The sequence below is a fragment of the Salvelinus sp. IW2-2015 genome, linkage group LG17 (assembly GCF_002910315.2).
Source record: "Salvelinus sp. IW2-2015 linkage group LG17, ASM291031v2, whole genome shotgun sequence".
Lineage (NCBI taxonomy): Eukaryota > Metazoa > Chordata > Actinopteri > Salmoniformes > Salmonidae > Salvelinus > Salvelinus sp. IW2-2015.
Genome location: NC_036857.1, coordinates 15628131 through 15645616, shown reverse-complemented (window position 1 = coordinate 15645616; position 17486 = coordinate 15628131). Strand labels below are relative to the sequence as shown.

The following is a 17486-nucleotide window of genomic DNA, read 5'->3' as shown; positions in this document are numbered from 1 at the left end:
AGGAAATTCGAAGCATTATCAAGTGCTTATCAAATTGTGAATGAGAGACTGATGAAAGTGGTATAGCCTGCGCAAAAAAACAAAGCAGAGCTCATGCCTTTCAAGAGACTTCTTTCAAATCATCATTAGTCACATCATGCAGCCTTACAATGTATTAAACTTCAAAACATATAGCCCAACTATTGTAGAACAACTAAAGTTAAATGTATTAAACTTCAAAACATATAGCCCAACTATTGTAGAACAACTAAAGTTACATGAATAACTCTAAATTAAGCATATTGTCACGCCTTGATCTGTTTCACCTGTCCTTGTGCTTGTCTCCACCCCCCTCCAGGTGTCGCCCATCTTCCCCACTTATCCCCTGTGTTTTTTGTCTTTCTGGGCCAGTTTGTCTGATTTGTTCAAGTCAACCAGTGTTTTTTCAGCTCCTTTTTTTTTTTTACCCTTGCCTGTCCTGACTCCGAGCCCGCATCACTGACCACTCTGCCTGCCTGCCGTCCTGTACCTTTGCCCCTACTCTGGTTTACCGACCTCTGCCTGACCTGACCCTTCATGCCGTCCTGTACCTTGGCCCCACTACTCTGGATTATCGACCCCTGCCTACCTTGACCTGGCGTTTGCCTGCCCCTGTTGTTACAATAAACATTGTTACTTCAACACAGTCTGGGTCTTACCTGAAACCTGACACATATAGGAAAACCTATTTCTTTGTTAACCGTTCAACACAGAATAGACGCAAATTGTTTGGAGAAAAATATCCTTTATTTAACCTGGTAAGCCAGTTAAGAACAAATTCTTATTTACAATGATGGCCAAACCCAGTTGACGCTGGGCAAATTGTGCACCATCCTATTGGACTCGCACAGCCAGATGTGATGCAGCCTGGATTTGAACCAGGTACTGCAGTGTCTTGCACTGAAATGCAGTTTCTTAGACCACTGCACCACTCAGGAGTACAAGCTTTGATCAATTCTATTCTTCATACTCTAAAATAATATAAAATAATGCCACGGAATTCTAAGAAAATCTTGTCTGCTAAATTAACTAATGTAGCCCACAGCCATTTGGCATAGCCAGATCAGGACCTTACATAAGGACAACGCTATTCTGTTCTTCTGAAATACAGGGGCACAACATTCACTGGGGACGGTGGGGGACATGTCCCCCCCCACATTCTGAAATTGCATTTTTGTCGCCCCCAGTTTTATCATTGGAATGTGATACAAAATGAGGCAAAGGTGTGCTTTAGGACCATGCGGACGTCCCCGAGCGGTCATGTTTCTTTAAATCTGTGTAAAATAAGTAATGGATTTATTGTGATGGTGTAGGCTATATTACATGGATTCATTAGACTTTTTAAAATGTAGATGTTCCAAAGGTCTTCATCAGTGGCTTGTAGGTTCTGTGTGGAAGCCAGGAGATGCTAAATGTGTTTATATTAAATAATGGTCAATTACTGTGAGACCGACAGTTATTTACTTGACAATCACCGGCTGACAAAATGTAATGACCGCCACAGCCCTATATGCACATACCTTTATACTGACTATACACACACTCACATACAATCATCATATACACAGCTGCTACCCTGTTTATCATATATCCTGATGCCTCGTCGCCTTACCCCTATACATATCTACCTCTATCGATCCAGTATCCCTGCACATTGTARATATGGTAYTRGAACTGACCCTGTATATAGTATGCATGAAACTAACTGAAGAGAGTGGAAGGAGACTAAATTCAAACATTCCCCAATCTGGATACACTATATCATTCATCTCTACTGAAATACCAAAGCTAAAACATATCATAATAATAAAATAATATTTATTACAAACAACCATATCAATTTAAACTAACACAAACACATCTAGGAGTACAAAGAAAAAATGCAGATATAGTCAACATAGCTCAATGACAAACACACAAGCCCAAAAAACAGCAAGACAAAGAACCACTAAATGCACAGTATTCCTTCTGCGAAGGGTTGTGACCTGCACTAAGCCACAGCGGAATTTCCTGCTGAAGCCAACCATTGTGGCTTGCATATAAGCCACTCTGATTGGCTGACTGGTTAGACGCAGTAGGGAGTGGAAAGGCCTCTCTAAAAGGCCAAGTTGGCTGACACCAATTAATAGTTTTGTGAACAAAATAATTTTATAGTTACTGAATGAAATGGGTTCTTTATTCACCCGTAACTCCCTTTTAATTTACTCATGTCACTCTTGAATCAGGTCACAGACATACTCTTGAAGGAATATGGTACCAAGCGTTACATTGTTTTGTTTGAGTGACTTTTCTTTTATTACAAATAATATTCCAGAAACGAGACAGGTAGACATTTCTGGATTAAAACTCTATAGCTAAGAAAAGGCAAAGAAGCCACAAAGAACGTGAATATAGTGAAAAATATGTTAAAGGCCCAGTGCAGTCAAAAATGTGATTTTCTGTGTTTTCTATTTATATTTCCACACTATGAGGTTGGAATAATACTGTGAAATTGTGAAAATTATCATAATGCCCTTTTAGTGTAAGAGCTGTTTGAAAAGACCACCTGAAATTTCTGCCTGTTTTAGTTGGATGGAGTTTTGGTCTGCCTGGCGACATCAACAGGTGGTATAAGTTATTAGACCAATAACAAAGAGTTTTAAACCTCTCTACCAATAACAGATAATTTTCAGGTTACATATCCCTCCCATTAGGCTCCTCCAATTAGGCCCCACAACTCCCAGACAGTCCAAGCTAAATTATTACTTGAAATATTGCTCTTTGCTAAGAAGCTATTTTTGTTTCTTTTTTACAATTTTAATTGAAAACAATCACAGTAAGGTACTTAATTGTTACCCAGAAAGGATTTGATATTGATATAAAAATGGCTCCATTGGACCTTTAAATAGAACACGTTTCCATTCAAATAGAGGATTCTTTGGCTTCAGAGTTGAGTCATCTGTCAGCACGTTGCTGTACTGCAGTATTATGGCTTCCTATCCATAATCATTTATTCATTCAAATATTAATATTTTTCATTTCCAAAAAGGTCTACCTATTTTTCATGAAAGCCTCTTTCTGTGAATATTGGTCCTGTCAATCAACAATAGATCATAATAATATTCCCTACCCCATCCCAGCCCTTACACCCCCACCACCAAAGTGCAGAACTTACAGGAATATGTACAGTCTCAAAATAAATATGTTTCATGGCGTGGGTGAGAGAAAGAGCAGTGGATTCATGAAAAGTCCAAACCTGACATAGATCTGTGAGATCTAAAAGTCCTTTACATGTATTCATACCATATGAATGCACTGAATACGTGTGGTATCCAACAAAAGCACATGATAGAGCCAGTTGAGTGCTAGTGAGTATACTAATGACTCATCTCTAGAGGACAAGAAAACTACAGTGTGGCCATGTCACATAGTCACATTTTAAAGAGCCTTCCAGTCCAGTTTCTGTTGGATCAGTTTCTCATCTGATGTCAAGCTGTTGTAAAAGTAATGTAACTCCTGAAGAGAGAATATGTACTGCCATTTCGAAGCAACACAAAGGCAAACCCCTATACTGTCTCCATTTTCTTTTCTCACTGCAATTATCAACAGCTAATGAATCTCTTTTTCTGAATGAATCATTCCAAACCAAATTTGCTCTATTTACATGTTCCTTTTTTAATCCCTCGATAGTCTTGGCTGGAGAATGGAACAGCGTTTGGTCCAACATTTTGTCTCTGCCTAACACACTGTTGAAGTGCTGAGCAGAAAGAAGCACAAGGTCGAAGCAATTTACTCAAACATTAGACTTGGATAGCTTTTTAGCTGACACTAATGGTTTTGTGTTCAGTAAGTATAGTATTGGGTAAAACCATTTTTTTTTTTTAAATTGCATAACCCCAGGAGTCCAACCAATAAAAAGAAGTAGAGACTAATTTGGTCAGTTTCTTCCTGCTAACAAATGTTTGGTCAAATTAAGCAGGAGTGTCTGATATTCCACATTTTCTGTGAAATGTCATGTTTTAAAATAAATTATATCAGAATCTTAAGAAATGGCAGACGAAAAACATGTAAACAGGTCATTCTTGAATTGCGGTGGCATTTGCGTCCATCGCTTTTGCCACCATGAAAAACGATTGAAAAAGACAAATAGTTACACATCATACATGCTTTTGTTTATATTGAACTGTTTATAAATGACAAATTATAATGCAAGTACTTTATACTGCAAGACTTTATGTTTAGGCATTGTTTAAAGTATTTAGGGAAAGCAAATTGGATTGTCCCAGTAGTGATGAGTAGAGTTGTAGTAACATGTTTTAGGGTTATCTATCTATTATTTTGAATGCTAGAAAGTAAACAAAAGTATATCATATATTATATAGATCAGGGATGGACAACTTGGATGGGGGGGGGGCACCAAAAATCTGAACTCATCATGAGGGGCCCACAAATTTCATGCAATTCTACTCATTTTGCCATGGGGAGGAGATAATAATTTGGAGTTTTACAGCTAATTTCCTATGATATCTGAGTGAGTGTGACTAACAAAATCAAAGTCAGTAATTCGATCATGATTACTACAGATTTAGATAGGTGAGTTAGTTTAGCCAGCTATCAAAAAAATATGTTTTGGTGAAACATTTAAGCAGATGCTCTTATCCAGAGCAACTAGGGTTAAGTGCCTTGCTCAGCATGTTGCTGTACTACAGTATTATGGCTTCCTATCCATAATCATTCATTCATTCAAATATTAATATTTTTCATTTCCAAAAAGGTCTACCTATTTTTCATGAAAGCCTCTTTCTGTGAATATTGGTCCTGTCAATCAACAATAGATCATAATAATATTCCCTATCCCATCCCAGCCCTTACACCCCTACCACCAATGTGCAGAACTTACAGGAATATGTACAGTCTCAAAATAAATATGTTTCATGGCTTGGGTGAGAGAAAGAGCAGTGGATTCATGAAAAGTCCAAACCTGACATAGATCTGCTCAAGGTCACATCGGCAGATTTTTTCCACCTAGTCGGCTCAGGGATTCAAACCTGCCAACCTAAACATGAGCTAATTGAGTGACTGTCAGTGACTGACATAACAAGAGAAAAACTGCTGATGCACAACCAAATTACAAAATTGAACCTTGTGTATTCTACTATTCTAATTCTCAACATTAAGTTGGGGGGAGGGGAGGGGGTTGATCCACGGGCCTACAAAAGTGAGCCGCCGTTGCCCATCCCTGGCAAAGATCAATAAAACCAATTATTGTTTTTATATTTTTACAAATATTATGTGACCCTAAGTTTTATGTCATTGGTGTTATAGAAGGACATTTAGCAATCCCTCGAGTGGCAAATTGTTATTGAGGGAGGGGTATTAAAGAAAGTTATTAGCTAATCACACCCTTTTACTATGTCACAAATTTGAAGATTCCATTGATCATTTAGTATGTGTAAATGCAAAGTGTCATTGGTGTTACTCAATTTAAATGAAGGGAAATGACATTGTGACCTTAGATTTGAACATTTGTGGCCTCCATTTAAGAAAATCCTCGATTACCTTAAATGTGTCATTGGTGTGACAGTCATTGCTGTCACTACTCCTACTGGTGGCACAATGTAATCATAATGGTACAAATAATTAGTCATTAATCATTAAACTTCCACATTAGTTGATTTAGAATAGAACCCATTTTTTAAACATTAAAAAAGTATTTTGCCAAAATGCCAAGGCCAGATGCCACCGCAATTCAAGAACGACCCAAAACTGAGCCTTATTCTTTCTGATTTGACATTGGCAGGATTCTATTGTAACAATATTTAGAATGGAAACATAATATACGTAATACTATTAAATTGCCCATGTTTCATCAACTAGATTCAGTGGAACAAATGGATTGTAAAAAGTGAGGGTGAGGCAGCCATACAACATGTGACACATTTTACAATGATTCATATGATACAGTGTCTCTATATCACCTAACTACCATGGTGGTGGCTAGGCAACTATTGTGTACACTAACAAAATCCTCTGCAGTTTCTAAAATTTCTTATACTGAGTGATACAATACAATGTGACATACTTAAACAATAAGGCATGAGGGGGTGTGGTATATTGGCAATATACCACAAACCCCCGAGGTGCCTTATTGCTATTATAAACAGGTTACCAACATAATTACAGCAGGAAAAATACATGTTTTGGCATACCTGTGGTATACGGTCTGATATACCACGGATGTCAGCCAATCAGCATTCAAGGCTCGAACCACCCAGTTTATAATATAACATAAGTAGTGGTCCAATTGATAATACCTGGGCTTATGGGAACAGGGATTCTATTCAGGTTCCTAATTACTAACTAGTTACAGGTTACTAACCAGGTTACTAGCTTGGACGGAATAGGGTAGTTCATTTGCAGATTAATCTAAAGATTCATATGACCAAACACTCCGTGTGTGTAACACCAATTTTGCAAGAAACCACAGAGCTATGTGCACAGATCTAAAGTTAGGATTGGGCTCATGGAGACTAACCCTAAATGGGAGTGAGATAAACAACAACAACAACAACAAAATCACAACAACATGAGTGAGTCTGCCCGTTACCATTGTGCAGGGCCACAGTGGCCCGGGTACCAGTGAAGTAGAGTGAGGGAGATGGGGTCTAGGAGTGGCTACGGGCCCCCGGGGCTGGCTCTGGCTGGCTCTCAGTGTGCCGCCTGCTGGTGCGTTTGGTGGGCAGGTTGAGGTTGAGCTGCTGCCAGTAGGACTGACAGTACTGGTTGATGAGGCGGATCTCTGGCTGGGAGGAGAACTGCGGGGGCAGGTTGTGAGGAGGGGGTGGTGGAGGCGGAGGGTGGTGGTGGGGGTGTCGGTGGTGATGAGGGTTCTGGTCCTCCGGGGGGCCGTCCGGGGAGGTGAGGGCCTCCACAATCTCCCGGTCCAGGATGCGGAGGGCCACGCGGACCACCGTGTGCTTGAAGTTGTTCTCGGTGGCCAGGCAGTTGTACAGCCCCCCGTCGGCATGGCTCAGAGACTTAAGCAGGATGCCGTGACCAGTCTTCAGCACCTCTCTGTCTCGGCTCAGCTGGGGGAGGGGGAGAGAGGGAGATAAAGAACATCATTGTGAGAGAAAATGAGAAGACGACATTATCTACAGCCATCATACAAAAGCTATCTGAACTTAACGGTCCCTTAGGCCTTGTCGTACCACTTTCCTCCTTCCGTCTGGTTTCTGGTAGAGCCATTTGACTGTCGCTTGTGGAGATCTGGGTTGGCACTCCAGGAACGTGCTACTCCCCTCCACCCCAAACTGCACTGTTTCACTGAGACGCTTCTCAACTGAAGGGGAGAGAATCAGAGAAATACAGTGGAGTACACATCTAAATCAAAGGCCTTTTGACCCCATTAACAGTGGTTAACTCATTTGTGAGATTTTGTTGTGAGACCTTTGTATGCAGTGACATTATACTCCTTTTACTAAAAATGTATTCACCAGCCCAGGCTTTCAGATACACACTCTATATAAAATGAATAAGATATAATGTTCAGTGCTTTGGCTGTGATCACATACCTTTTGCATTGAACCCTCTGCACTGCCGCAAGGGGTCTCCATGCTTAATATCCTGTCTTCTGCTCCGCCTGTGAACAAGAATAGGAACAGTGGATGACTATACATTATCACAACATTGACTTATGCCTAAAAACCCAGTTTTCAGTTCGGATGGAATGATATCCTATTTTAAACATCTAAACTAATACAGTACAAGCATGTTATGTAACCCCTGAATTGGTGCTGAGGTGCCTAACCTCTTGGTGGAGGGGCTAAAGGCAGAGCAGGTCTCCCCATCCCAGGCACAGTAAGGGTCTCTGGCCAGGCAGCAGTCTGAACAGGCCTTCCCATAGACGCCACACCTGTGCAGGGACACCTGGGTAAGCCCCATCTCTGACGACACATACAGCTGTTGCTGTGTGTCAGAATGGGAGAGGAAGGGCTATCAGAGGCATAACAACAACAGCAACAACAACAACAACAACAACAATAGCAGTAATCATAGATGAGCAAATGATAATTGATGAAGCCTACCCTTTTTGATGAGAGCTTCATAGTCTTAATAGGAGCTGGAGTCTGCAAAAAGGAAGAGCACATAAGGGGTCAGGAAAAGATAATATTGCGGAATTAAGCGTTTGGATTGTCCCATCTGTCACGTTCCTGACCTTATTTCCTTTGTTTAGTCTTTGTTTAGCTGGTCAGGACGTGAGCTGGGTGGGCATTCTATGTTTGTGTTTCTATGTTGGGTTTGTTTTTTGGCCTAATATGGTTCTCAATCAGAGGCAGGTGTTTGTCATTGTCTCTGATTGGGAACCATATTAAGGTAGCCTGTTTTCACTGTTTGTTTGTGGGTGATTGTTCCTGTTCCAGTGTTTCCTGTGTTAGTGTTCACGTTACGGGACTGTATCGTCTTCGTTCCTTTTTGTCGGTTTGTTGTTTTGTTCGGTGTTTAAGTATTTCCCATTAAATATGGATGATATTCACGCTGCATCTTGGTCCTCCTCTCTTTCACCCGAAGACAGTCGTTACACCATCTCCCTTCACATATTCAATCAAACTAGACAGTGATTCACATGAAATAGTAAAATTATTGTCATTACCCTGAACACCTCCACCTCCTCTAACGTGAGCTCTTCCGTTGTGCTAGTGTCTTTAGGAAGTACTATCACCTTTTGGACTGTCCCACGATCTACRAATAAGAGAGGAGAGTGGTTCATAGTGTACATAGTAACACAGATAGTCTAAATAACCTAGAAGAAGATACTGAGCTCAAAGAAAATGATTAACTGAGAGCTAACTCCTAACTTGAGGTACGTGAAGATGATTTGATATTAATCAAAGGATGATTTCTATTATCAAGGCATGAATTACCCACTTCCAGCTGTACACACACACACATCTCAATTTAGGATTTGACCCAATCTGGGGCCGTATGTATCAAGCGTCTCAGAGTATAAATGCTGATCTAGAATCAGATCCCCCCCTATCCATGTAATCTTATTCATTGTGATCTAAAAGGCAATAATATGAGATGCAAACTGATCCTAAATCAGCACTTCTACACTGAGATGCAAACTGATCCTAAATCAGCACTCCTCCTCTGAGATGCAAACTGATCCTAAATCAGCACTCCTCCCCTGAGATGCAAACTGATCCTAAATCAGCACTCCTCCTCTGAGATGCAAACTGATCCTAAATCAGCACTCCTCCTCTGAGATGCAAACTGATCCTAAATCAGCACTCCTCCTCTGAGATGCTTGATACATAGGGCCCCTGATTTCCCCCCTCAGTAAAAAGGAGGAAGAACCTGGCTTGCAGCGTGACTCACCGGTGCCCAGGAAGAGCACCTCATACCTCCCATCCACAGCATCCACCAGGTCCACCACGATGGAGGTGAAGCGGTAGTCCACCCCCGTTCGCACCACCAGAGGCCGCTTGTGTATGGGGTAGACAGAGTGGTACATGAGGGGGTGCGCCCTCACAAAGTTCACCGCCTCATCTGAAAACTCCTTGGTGGAGCGGAGGCCTGGGGTGAACGTTCCTCCTGGACACTGTAGATGAAGAAGACAGAGAGCTCTGGTTGAACTAGATCATGTTCAGTAGGCACTAAATGGAAGAAAACAGTCTGAAACAGGGAAGGAATATCAGGACTTGTCTATCAGAACTGCATCTTTTCGTTTTCCATTACACAACGACATGCACAAATTAATTCGACCGTCATGTAGCACATCTTGCTGTATGTTGCATCATGGGAATTATTTGATTTTGACCATACAAAGACACTGACAGTTTGGCACATTCTTTCTATAGATTATTTGTTGATCTAGATTTTACAACTTTGATGCTATAGAGGACATACAGTACTCAAAAAACACTATCCATAATTTGTTTGTTTATTAGGCTACTGTCAAGTAGTCAAATCATCTACCATTCATTTTAGAGATTCTAATCTGTTATCTCATTATCATGTTGCTACATTCCAATGGAAAGATATACAGTATTTCCTGGAAGTATTTGGGACTGAGTGTACGTACTGTTCCAGGGCGAGGGTAGGGGATCTTTCCAGTGTATGGGGTCCACTGGTAGTTGTGTCCGTGCTTGTGTGAGAAAGGGCCATTGAAGACATTGCGGATGTCGGACATAGAGTAGACACACACGGCTGAGCCCTTAAACACAGAACTAAGGAAAGAGGTGGAAAGGTGGTGGAAGAGAGTCGTCAAAATAAACTCCCCAAGGTTCTAAAACTTCAAGTCACGGAGGACTACTGGGTGGGGAGGCTTTGGTTTCAGTTCAGCACTAACAAAGGACTTAGAATGTATGGTTGTGAGCAACATTTTGGAATGATTCAAGTGATATATTACCCCGCAGTGGAAAAGACGGCGTACACGACAGGATTGCGAAGGTCTTGTGTTGGCTGAATAAAGACATCCTCTGAAAGGAAGCATGTTGACATACAATACCAGTCAAAAGTTTGGACACACCTACTCCATCAAGGTTTTTCATTTTTTTGAACTGTTTTCTACATTGTAGAATAATAGTCAAAACTATGAAAAAAACACATATGGAATCATGTAGTAACCAAAAAAGTGTTAAACAAATCAAAATATATTTTAGATTTCAAATATAAAATATATTTTGGTAACTACATGATTCCATATGTGTTATTTCATAGTTTTACAATGTAGAAAATATTAACAATTAAGAAAAACTCTGGAATGAGTAGGTGTCCAAACTTTTGACCGGTACTCTAGATGTAACAGTGCCTTTTCTATAAACAAGTGTCAAAACAAGGCCAAAGGCTGTAAACATTCAGAGTAAAGCAGCATTGTGGTTTTTCTTTATCTGCAATTGATTGAATTGCAGCCTGCTGTCAATGCAGTAGCAATGAAAAGCAGTCTCACTCAGCTCGTCGAAATAGGTCTCCACACCATCGCTCCCTATCACTGAGCACACCAGCCGAGCTTTCAGGAAGGTCGTCCACTTGTTGACCAGTGACCTCTGACCCCCATCATCATTCTGGGGAGGTGAAACAAAGTTTGGAATCATTTACACATTTACATTTGCAAGATCAGTCAATATCATCACAACCACCATTTGGCATTCTAGGGTCCAATGGTTGTGTGTTCAGTGGGCACAAAATGGGAGAAGATCCTTTGAAACGAAGGTATTACCATAACTTTAATATGAAGACTTACACTGAGTGTACAAAACATTAAGAACACCTGCTATTTCCATGACAGACTGTCCAGGTGAATCCAGGTGAAAGCTATGATCCCTTATTGATCCCTTACAATTGAGACATGGATTGTGTATGTGTGAGGATGAATGGGCAAGACAAAATAACGAGTTATGGTAGTTGGTGCCAGGCGCACCGGTTTGTGTCAAGAACTGCAACACTGCTGGGTTTTTCATGCTTTTCACGTGTGTTTCAAGAATGAGTCCACCACCCAAAGGTCATCCAGCCGACTTGACACAACTGTGGGAAGCATTAGAGTCAACATGGGCCAGCATCCCTGTGGAACACTTTCCACACCTTGTAGAGTCCATGCCCTGACAAATTGAGGCTGTTCTGAGGGCAAAAGAGGGGGGGTGCAACTCAATATTAGGAAGGTGTTCCTAATGTTTGGTATACTCAGTGTATTTTCTATTTCATAACGTTTTTTCAAAACGTGTGTTTGTGTGCGTGTGTGTTTGTGCGGTCAGGGGAAATATACGGGGGTCTCTCACCAGGCATACTCGGCCCACCCTGGCCAGGACACTGGGGCTGGCCCCCCCGGCACCGTCCAGACTCTTCTCCCGGAAGAAGAAGTAGAGTTTATCATCATTCCTCTCGGAGCTGTCAGGAATCTGCTGGATCTTAACAAACACTGGCTCTGGAGACGAAGTGAGGGAGATTAGTCCATTTGAGAAAGGAGGGTAAGCAAGAGAGTGAGAGAGAGAGAGAGCGAGAGAGAGAGAGAAATATAAGTGATGTACCTAGGCACAGACAGCTGGTGTGGCTGACTTTTTCTCAGGGAAAAGTAGTCATGGGTTGCTCAGTGTGTCACCTGTGAGTCAGAGGGGCCAACTCACCATTCAGCCAGCGGGAGTCATATTGCTCCGTCCTGACAGCAGGTCTGTCCCCCAGGGTTCTAAAGATGGCCGGGTCCGTGCCCATGAAGTCAACGTGGACCCCTGCATACAGATTCCCATCTGTATACAGGGAAGGAAACAGCACAATGGATTATGATAATGGCTATATGTGCCATAAGGGAGGACTGTGGTGTGAACTGTAATGGTGAACAGATAAAAAGAGGTCTCACTGATAAGGGCCGCAGCGTTCTCCTGTCGAGGGTCATATGAGCATTTCCCTTTCCCTGAGTCCCCGTAGCCAGGGACCAACCTAAACAGGTACTCCTGCACAGAGAGGATAATACATGGAGGTAGGTATGTTTGTGTGTGTGTCTGTGTTCATGTGTGTGTCCGTACCTCTGCTCTCCATCCTCTGTTGATGAAGGTGCAGATAGGCTTATAGGCCCCTGTGCCACAGGTGTATAGGTGTGTGCGATTCCAGGGTTCAATCAGACGCACAAAGTTTGCACACTCCCCCTGATTAGTACAGAGGGAACAGAGTTACAATACACTGTACATACTTTACATAAATACAACAACAACAACAAAAGCATTTGTGTAGCACTTTTCATACATCAAAGCTAAAAGTCAAGAGGTAAAGGGCACTCACCTGCCCACCCTTTCCAGTCATTCTACACTCTCCTTTCCTCTGGGTAGTGGCCGGCCAGTGAATCTGAAGGAAGAAGAGTACAAAATGCAACATTTCCAATCTGGTGCCAGATCTGGTGCCTCTACATGGAGACATAACATATTCTAAGCCTTATAATATGATATCACAAAGGCTCATACATGCTTATAGTAGATAATAAAGTGTTATACCTGTGGACATAAAGTGTTACTATTATTTGCACTCATAGGCCTACAAATGGCAACAGAATTAAATAAAACACTAGAATGGATCCTGGAAACATGAATACAGGACAGCCATCTTGGTCAGGAAAATCTAATAAGGTATAATATGTATCTCTATGGAATATTTATCATAGGAGTCATTATAGTGTTTGCTCTTACTATGAGGGGCTCCTTGTTGATGTTGTGCATGTCCAGGGCCACCAGGTACTCCCGGCTACCCAGGTAGAGACGGCCCTGGTCCTGGTCCATGTGCAGGATGCGGTAGTCACTGGTGTTGAAGGAGAAGGAGAAGGGCCGTGCCGTCCGCGTCTCCATCAGCTCTGGACCAGCACACACAAAGAGAGGCAAACAGACAGACACATAGACAGACAGAGAGAGAGAGAGATACAGAGAGACAGACATGCAGACAAACATTCAGACAGACAGATAGACAGAGACAGACAGACAGATGGGCGGACAGACAGACATCATTCATTTTGATCAGAATACATTTGGGGACAGGAAATACATTGGGCTTGGCTTGAGAAGCATCAAGGACAGACAATGTTAATGCACCGTGACACATTAAACAGTAGAGGGAGCCAAACACCTCCCTCTTTATAAGTGTGAGGTGAGCCAAGGCACTGAAGCAGGTGGAGATTGAAGATGGGAGATGGGTTCAGCTGTCTGTCTGTGTGTGTGTGTGTGTGTGTTCTGTGTGTGTGTGTCTCTTTGTGTGAGTCTCTTTGTGTGTCTATCAAGTCTCTTATTGTCTCTATTAGTTTGGGTTCTAGCTCAGATTTACTGGCCCGCCACAATGAGGATAGATACCACGCCACAATCCAAAGTAATGTGTTTTATGGTCAACCGTCTAACATAACACAGGATAATGGCACATCTCTATTGGACGGACAATTTCAATCCTCATATTCATGTGACCTGCAGGAGGGGGGTGCAGGGAGAGCAGCTCGTTGACTTTAGACATAAATTCTGGTTATGAGGGAGTGAAGACAATGCCACCCTCCAAMTATACGAGAGTGGGTGTTAGTTCGGCGATTAAGGCTTGGGGGGAGTATCTATAAATGACTCACGTTAGCCTCATACCAGACACACTTTGATCTCACCAGGTATTACTGCCCTTCCAACTGCTAACCTGTCTGGGCTCCGTCCGAAACTTTAAATACGTGAAAATAGCTTGAGCCGTAGTGGTGTAAGGTCACGGTCGTACGCTGGCCAAGGTTCTGGGAACAGGCATTGGACAATGCTCAATGGAGAGAATCTTTTTTACCTTTTTATCTGAAAGGTATTCACTGTAAACCTACATGGAAGCAGAACCTTCTTTTAGCTCACACTAAGTTCCAAAAAAGAGGATTCATTTGTGTTTGGAAAACAAAAATGTTTACTTCGAGTTAAGAAAGAAACATCCTAGTTGTACTAAAACACATTTAAATATAATGTAACCCTTTCAAAAGACATGGATATGTCACGGTTCTCTAAAGTAGAACCCAGAAGCAGACCAGGACAAGGAGAGTAAGACGAAGGTGAGTATTTATTTACAAGTTTAAATGTAGTGATAGAAAAATCCAAGTAGCGGAGCGGGCAGCGGAGGTGAGTTGATGGAATTGAGTAAGCAGATCCAAGGAAGTAACTGAAGTCACCGACGACCAGGTAGGGATGGGATGAGTGTTCCGGGTGAATGACTGTAGACAGAAAAAACGGAGGTAAGTTCAAGGCAAGCAAGACGTACAAAACAAAACAAACTCTATCAAACTGGAGGCTGATACGCTGGCACAACATACTGTTCATGGCTAACGATCCGGCAGGGAATGGATGTCAGGTCAGCGCTTATGAAGTGGAGGGGTGATGATCAGGACCAGGTGTGCAGATAGCTGATGGGATACAGGTGCGGGTAACAAAACGGAGATGTTAATGTCCGATGCTGACCAACAGTAGAGTGCAGCTGTTTGGTCCTCACGTCTACGTTGGCGCTCGTCCTAGTTTAAACCCGTGCCGCCCCACTTGCCTAGGTTCAGGATCTGGCGGACAGGACACCTCCACTACATCCCAGTAGCTGAGGAAACATGATTAAACACTTCTGGTCCACCTCCTGACCGCGAATGGTAACGCGAGTAGCTGATTGAATTGGACCGGACCCACTTGTCTTCTCCCTTCTCTCATCGAACTCTGTTATCCACCCTAATAGATAATGCGACCCAACTGTCCAGGTCAACAAGGCTTCCGGACAAGGAGATCAGCATCGATCCTTTGAGTTGCTCCGACAACCCCTGGTAAAGCCGCTTAGGATAGTGCCTCCTCATTTCAACCCACTCTCCACAGCCAATTGCGGAACTCAATCACAAAGTCTGCCACGTACCGAGCCTCCTTGGCGAAGAGAGAACAACCGCTTAGTGGTCCTTACCTCGGAACTGGATGGTCAAAAAGCTTTCTATCTATCTCTGCCGTAGAACTCTGGTATTGACGCACATGCAGGGTGTCCTGGTTGTTCCCAAACAAGACTGGAAGCCCATTCCAAAGCTCTTACCACGCAGCAATTCAACTAACCAAAGCTATCCTAGCCTTGGTCTGTGGGCGTAAGAGTGGGGCTGCAATCAACACTAAACCAACTGCCATAAAGAAATGAAAGGCATCTTCCCAAAATCCCCTTCGTATTTATCAGCGCGTCGGTCCTTGGCGCTCAACGGAAGGAAACCGTCAGAAGCGGACAGCTGAGAGGGGTGAACCGGTTGGTGGAGAAATCCCGCCGGCAAACCTAAGAGCTGATCTGCGATACTCGCAACCTAGCAGAGAAGTTTGGACTGAAATCGGCTATCTCCTGGTAGCGCCCGTTGCTGTGTTGTCGCAAATATTTCCCTGATGGGTAAGGCATGTCGGAACGGAGTCCAGGGTCCGTGGGTTCCATTCGGCCGGATCGTTCTGAGGACCACGGTCAGAAACAATGTCACTGGGCAATCCGTGGACCCTGAAAACCTCCCTAACAAGGATCTCGGACGTCTCAGTGGCAGATGGAAGCTTGGAGATGGGGACAAAGTGAGCGAACTTACTGAATCTGTCCACAATGGTCAGAATGACCGTGTTCCCAACAGAAGAGGGCAACCCCGTGACAAAGTCCAGGGCCAGATGCGACCAAGGTCGCCGGGGAATAGGTAGGGGGTGAAGAAGCCCAGAGCTGGGCCGATTGGTACTTTTATTCTGCGCACAAACAGGACAAGCGGCAACAAACCGCCGGGTATCTTCTCCCATGGCAGGCCACCAAAATCGTCTGCGCAGTAGCACCATAGTCCGGGCAACGCCAGGGTGACAAGCTATCTTGCTGGCGTGGGACCACTGAAGGACATCAGAACGGACCGACTCAGGCACGAACAATCGACCGGGTGGACCGTTACCGGGGCCGGGCTGCGTCCGAAGGGCCGCCATCACATCCTCCTCAATCCTCCATGTAACGGCTCCCACGACAAGGTTCTGGGGAATAATCGTCTCAGTCTTGGCCCCACTCTCCTCCGTCTTGGAGAACATCCGGGACAAGGCGTCCGCCTTGCCGTTCTTCGACCCAGATCGGAACGTCAGGGAAAAATTGAAGCGTCCAAAAAACAAAGCCCACCTGGCCTGACGGGAGTTGAGACGTTTAGCCGATTGCACGTAAGCCAGATTCTTGTGGTCAGTCCAGACCACAAACGGTTGCTCCGCTCCCTCCAACCAGTGACGCCACTCCTCCAAGGCAAGCTTCACATCGAGAAGCTCCCGGTTACCCACATCGTAGTTTCTCTCAGCTGGTGAAAGACGACAAGAGTAGAAGGCGCAGGGATGGAGTTTACCGTCAGTGGAGCTACGCTAGGACAGGATGGCGCCCACCCCCACATCAGATGCGTCCACCTCAACAACAAACTGACGGGAAGTGTCAGGTTGAGAGAGAATCGGGGCGTTGGTGAATCGGCTCTTCAAGTTCAGAAATGCTCGGTCTGCCTCAGGAGTCCAACAGAAAATTCTGGTGCAAGACGTCAGAGCAGTTAAAGGGGCGGCCACCCGGCTGTAATCACGGATAAACCTCCGATAGAAGTTCGCAAATCCCAGGAATCTCTGGAGCTGCAATCTCGTACCGGGCCGGGCCCAATCCCGAACCGCCCGAACCTTCTCTTGGTCCATCTTGATCTCACCCCTGGAGATGATGTACCCGAGGAAGGATGTAGTGTGGGCGTGAAAATCACACTTCTCTGCCTTCACAAACAGACGGTTCTCCAATAACCGCTGCAGGACCTGCTTAACATGCTGGATGTGGCTGGAAAGCTCCTTGGAAAAAAATCAGGATGTCATCCAGGTAAACGAACACAAACAGACCGATCATATCCCTCAGCACGTCATTCACCAAACTTTGGAACACTGCTGGAGCGTTGGAAAGTCCAAACGGCATCACCTGGTACTCGAAATGTCCCATAGGTGTATTGAACCCAGTCAACCACTCGTCCCCCTCTTTGATCC

The 17486-nt window shown here is 43.7% G+C and overlaps 1 protein-coding gene and 1 long non-coding RNA gene across 2 annotated transcripts in view; both read right to left on the bottom strand.

Moving 5' to 3' along the window:
* Positions 1–1816: 1816 nt before the first annotated feature.
* The window catches only part of LOC111977072 (semaphorin-3F), a 53814-nt gene continuing 38144 nt past the window's right edge, over positions 1817–17486 (bottom strand). The window contains exons 3-18 of the mRNA XM_024006356.2: positions 13173–13333; positions 12772–12834; positions 12519–12638; positions 12353–12446; positions 12123–12242; positions 11778–11923; positions 10952–11066; positions 10412–10481; positions 10085–10229; positions 9379–9601; positions 8651–8739; positions 8085–8126; positions 7808–7965; positions 7572–7639; positions 7209–7339; positions 1817–7085 (exon numbers count right to left, since the gene is read on the bottom strand). Coding sequence (XP_023862124.1) covers positions 6663–7085; positions 7209–7339; positions 7572–7639; positions 7808–7965; positions 8085–8126; positions 8651–8739; positions 9379–9601; positions 10085–10229; positions 10412–10481; positions 10952–11066; positions 11778–11923; positions 12123–12242; positions 12353–12446; positions 12519–12638; positions 12772–12834; positions 13173–13333 — 2168 coding nt within the window. The 3' untranslated portion in view covers positions 1817–6662. The remainder of the gene's footprint in view (positions 7086–7208; positions 7340–7571; positions 7640–7807; positions 7966–8084; positions 8127–8650; positions 8740–9378; positions 9602–10084; positions 10230–10411; positions 10482–10951; positions 11067–11777; positions 11924–12122; positions 12243–12352; positions 12447–12518; positions 12639–12771; positions 12835–13172; positions 13334–17486) is intronic.
* On the bottom strand, positions 14524–14896 carry LOC139029047 (uncharacterized). Its single transcript, XR_011481297.1, has 2 exons — positions 14792–14896; positions 14524–14692 (listed from the first exon to the last, which is right to left on the bottom strand). It is a non-coding gene; the product is annotated as an uncharacterized lncRNA (long non-coding RNA).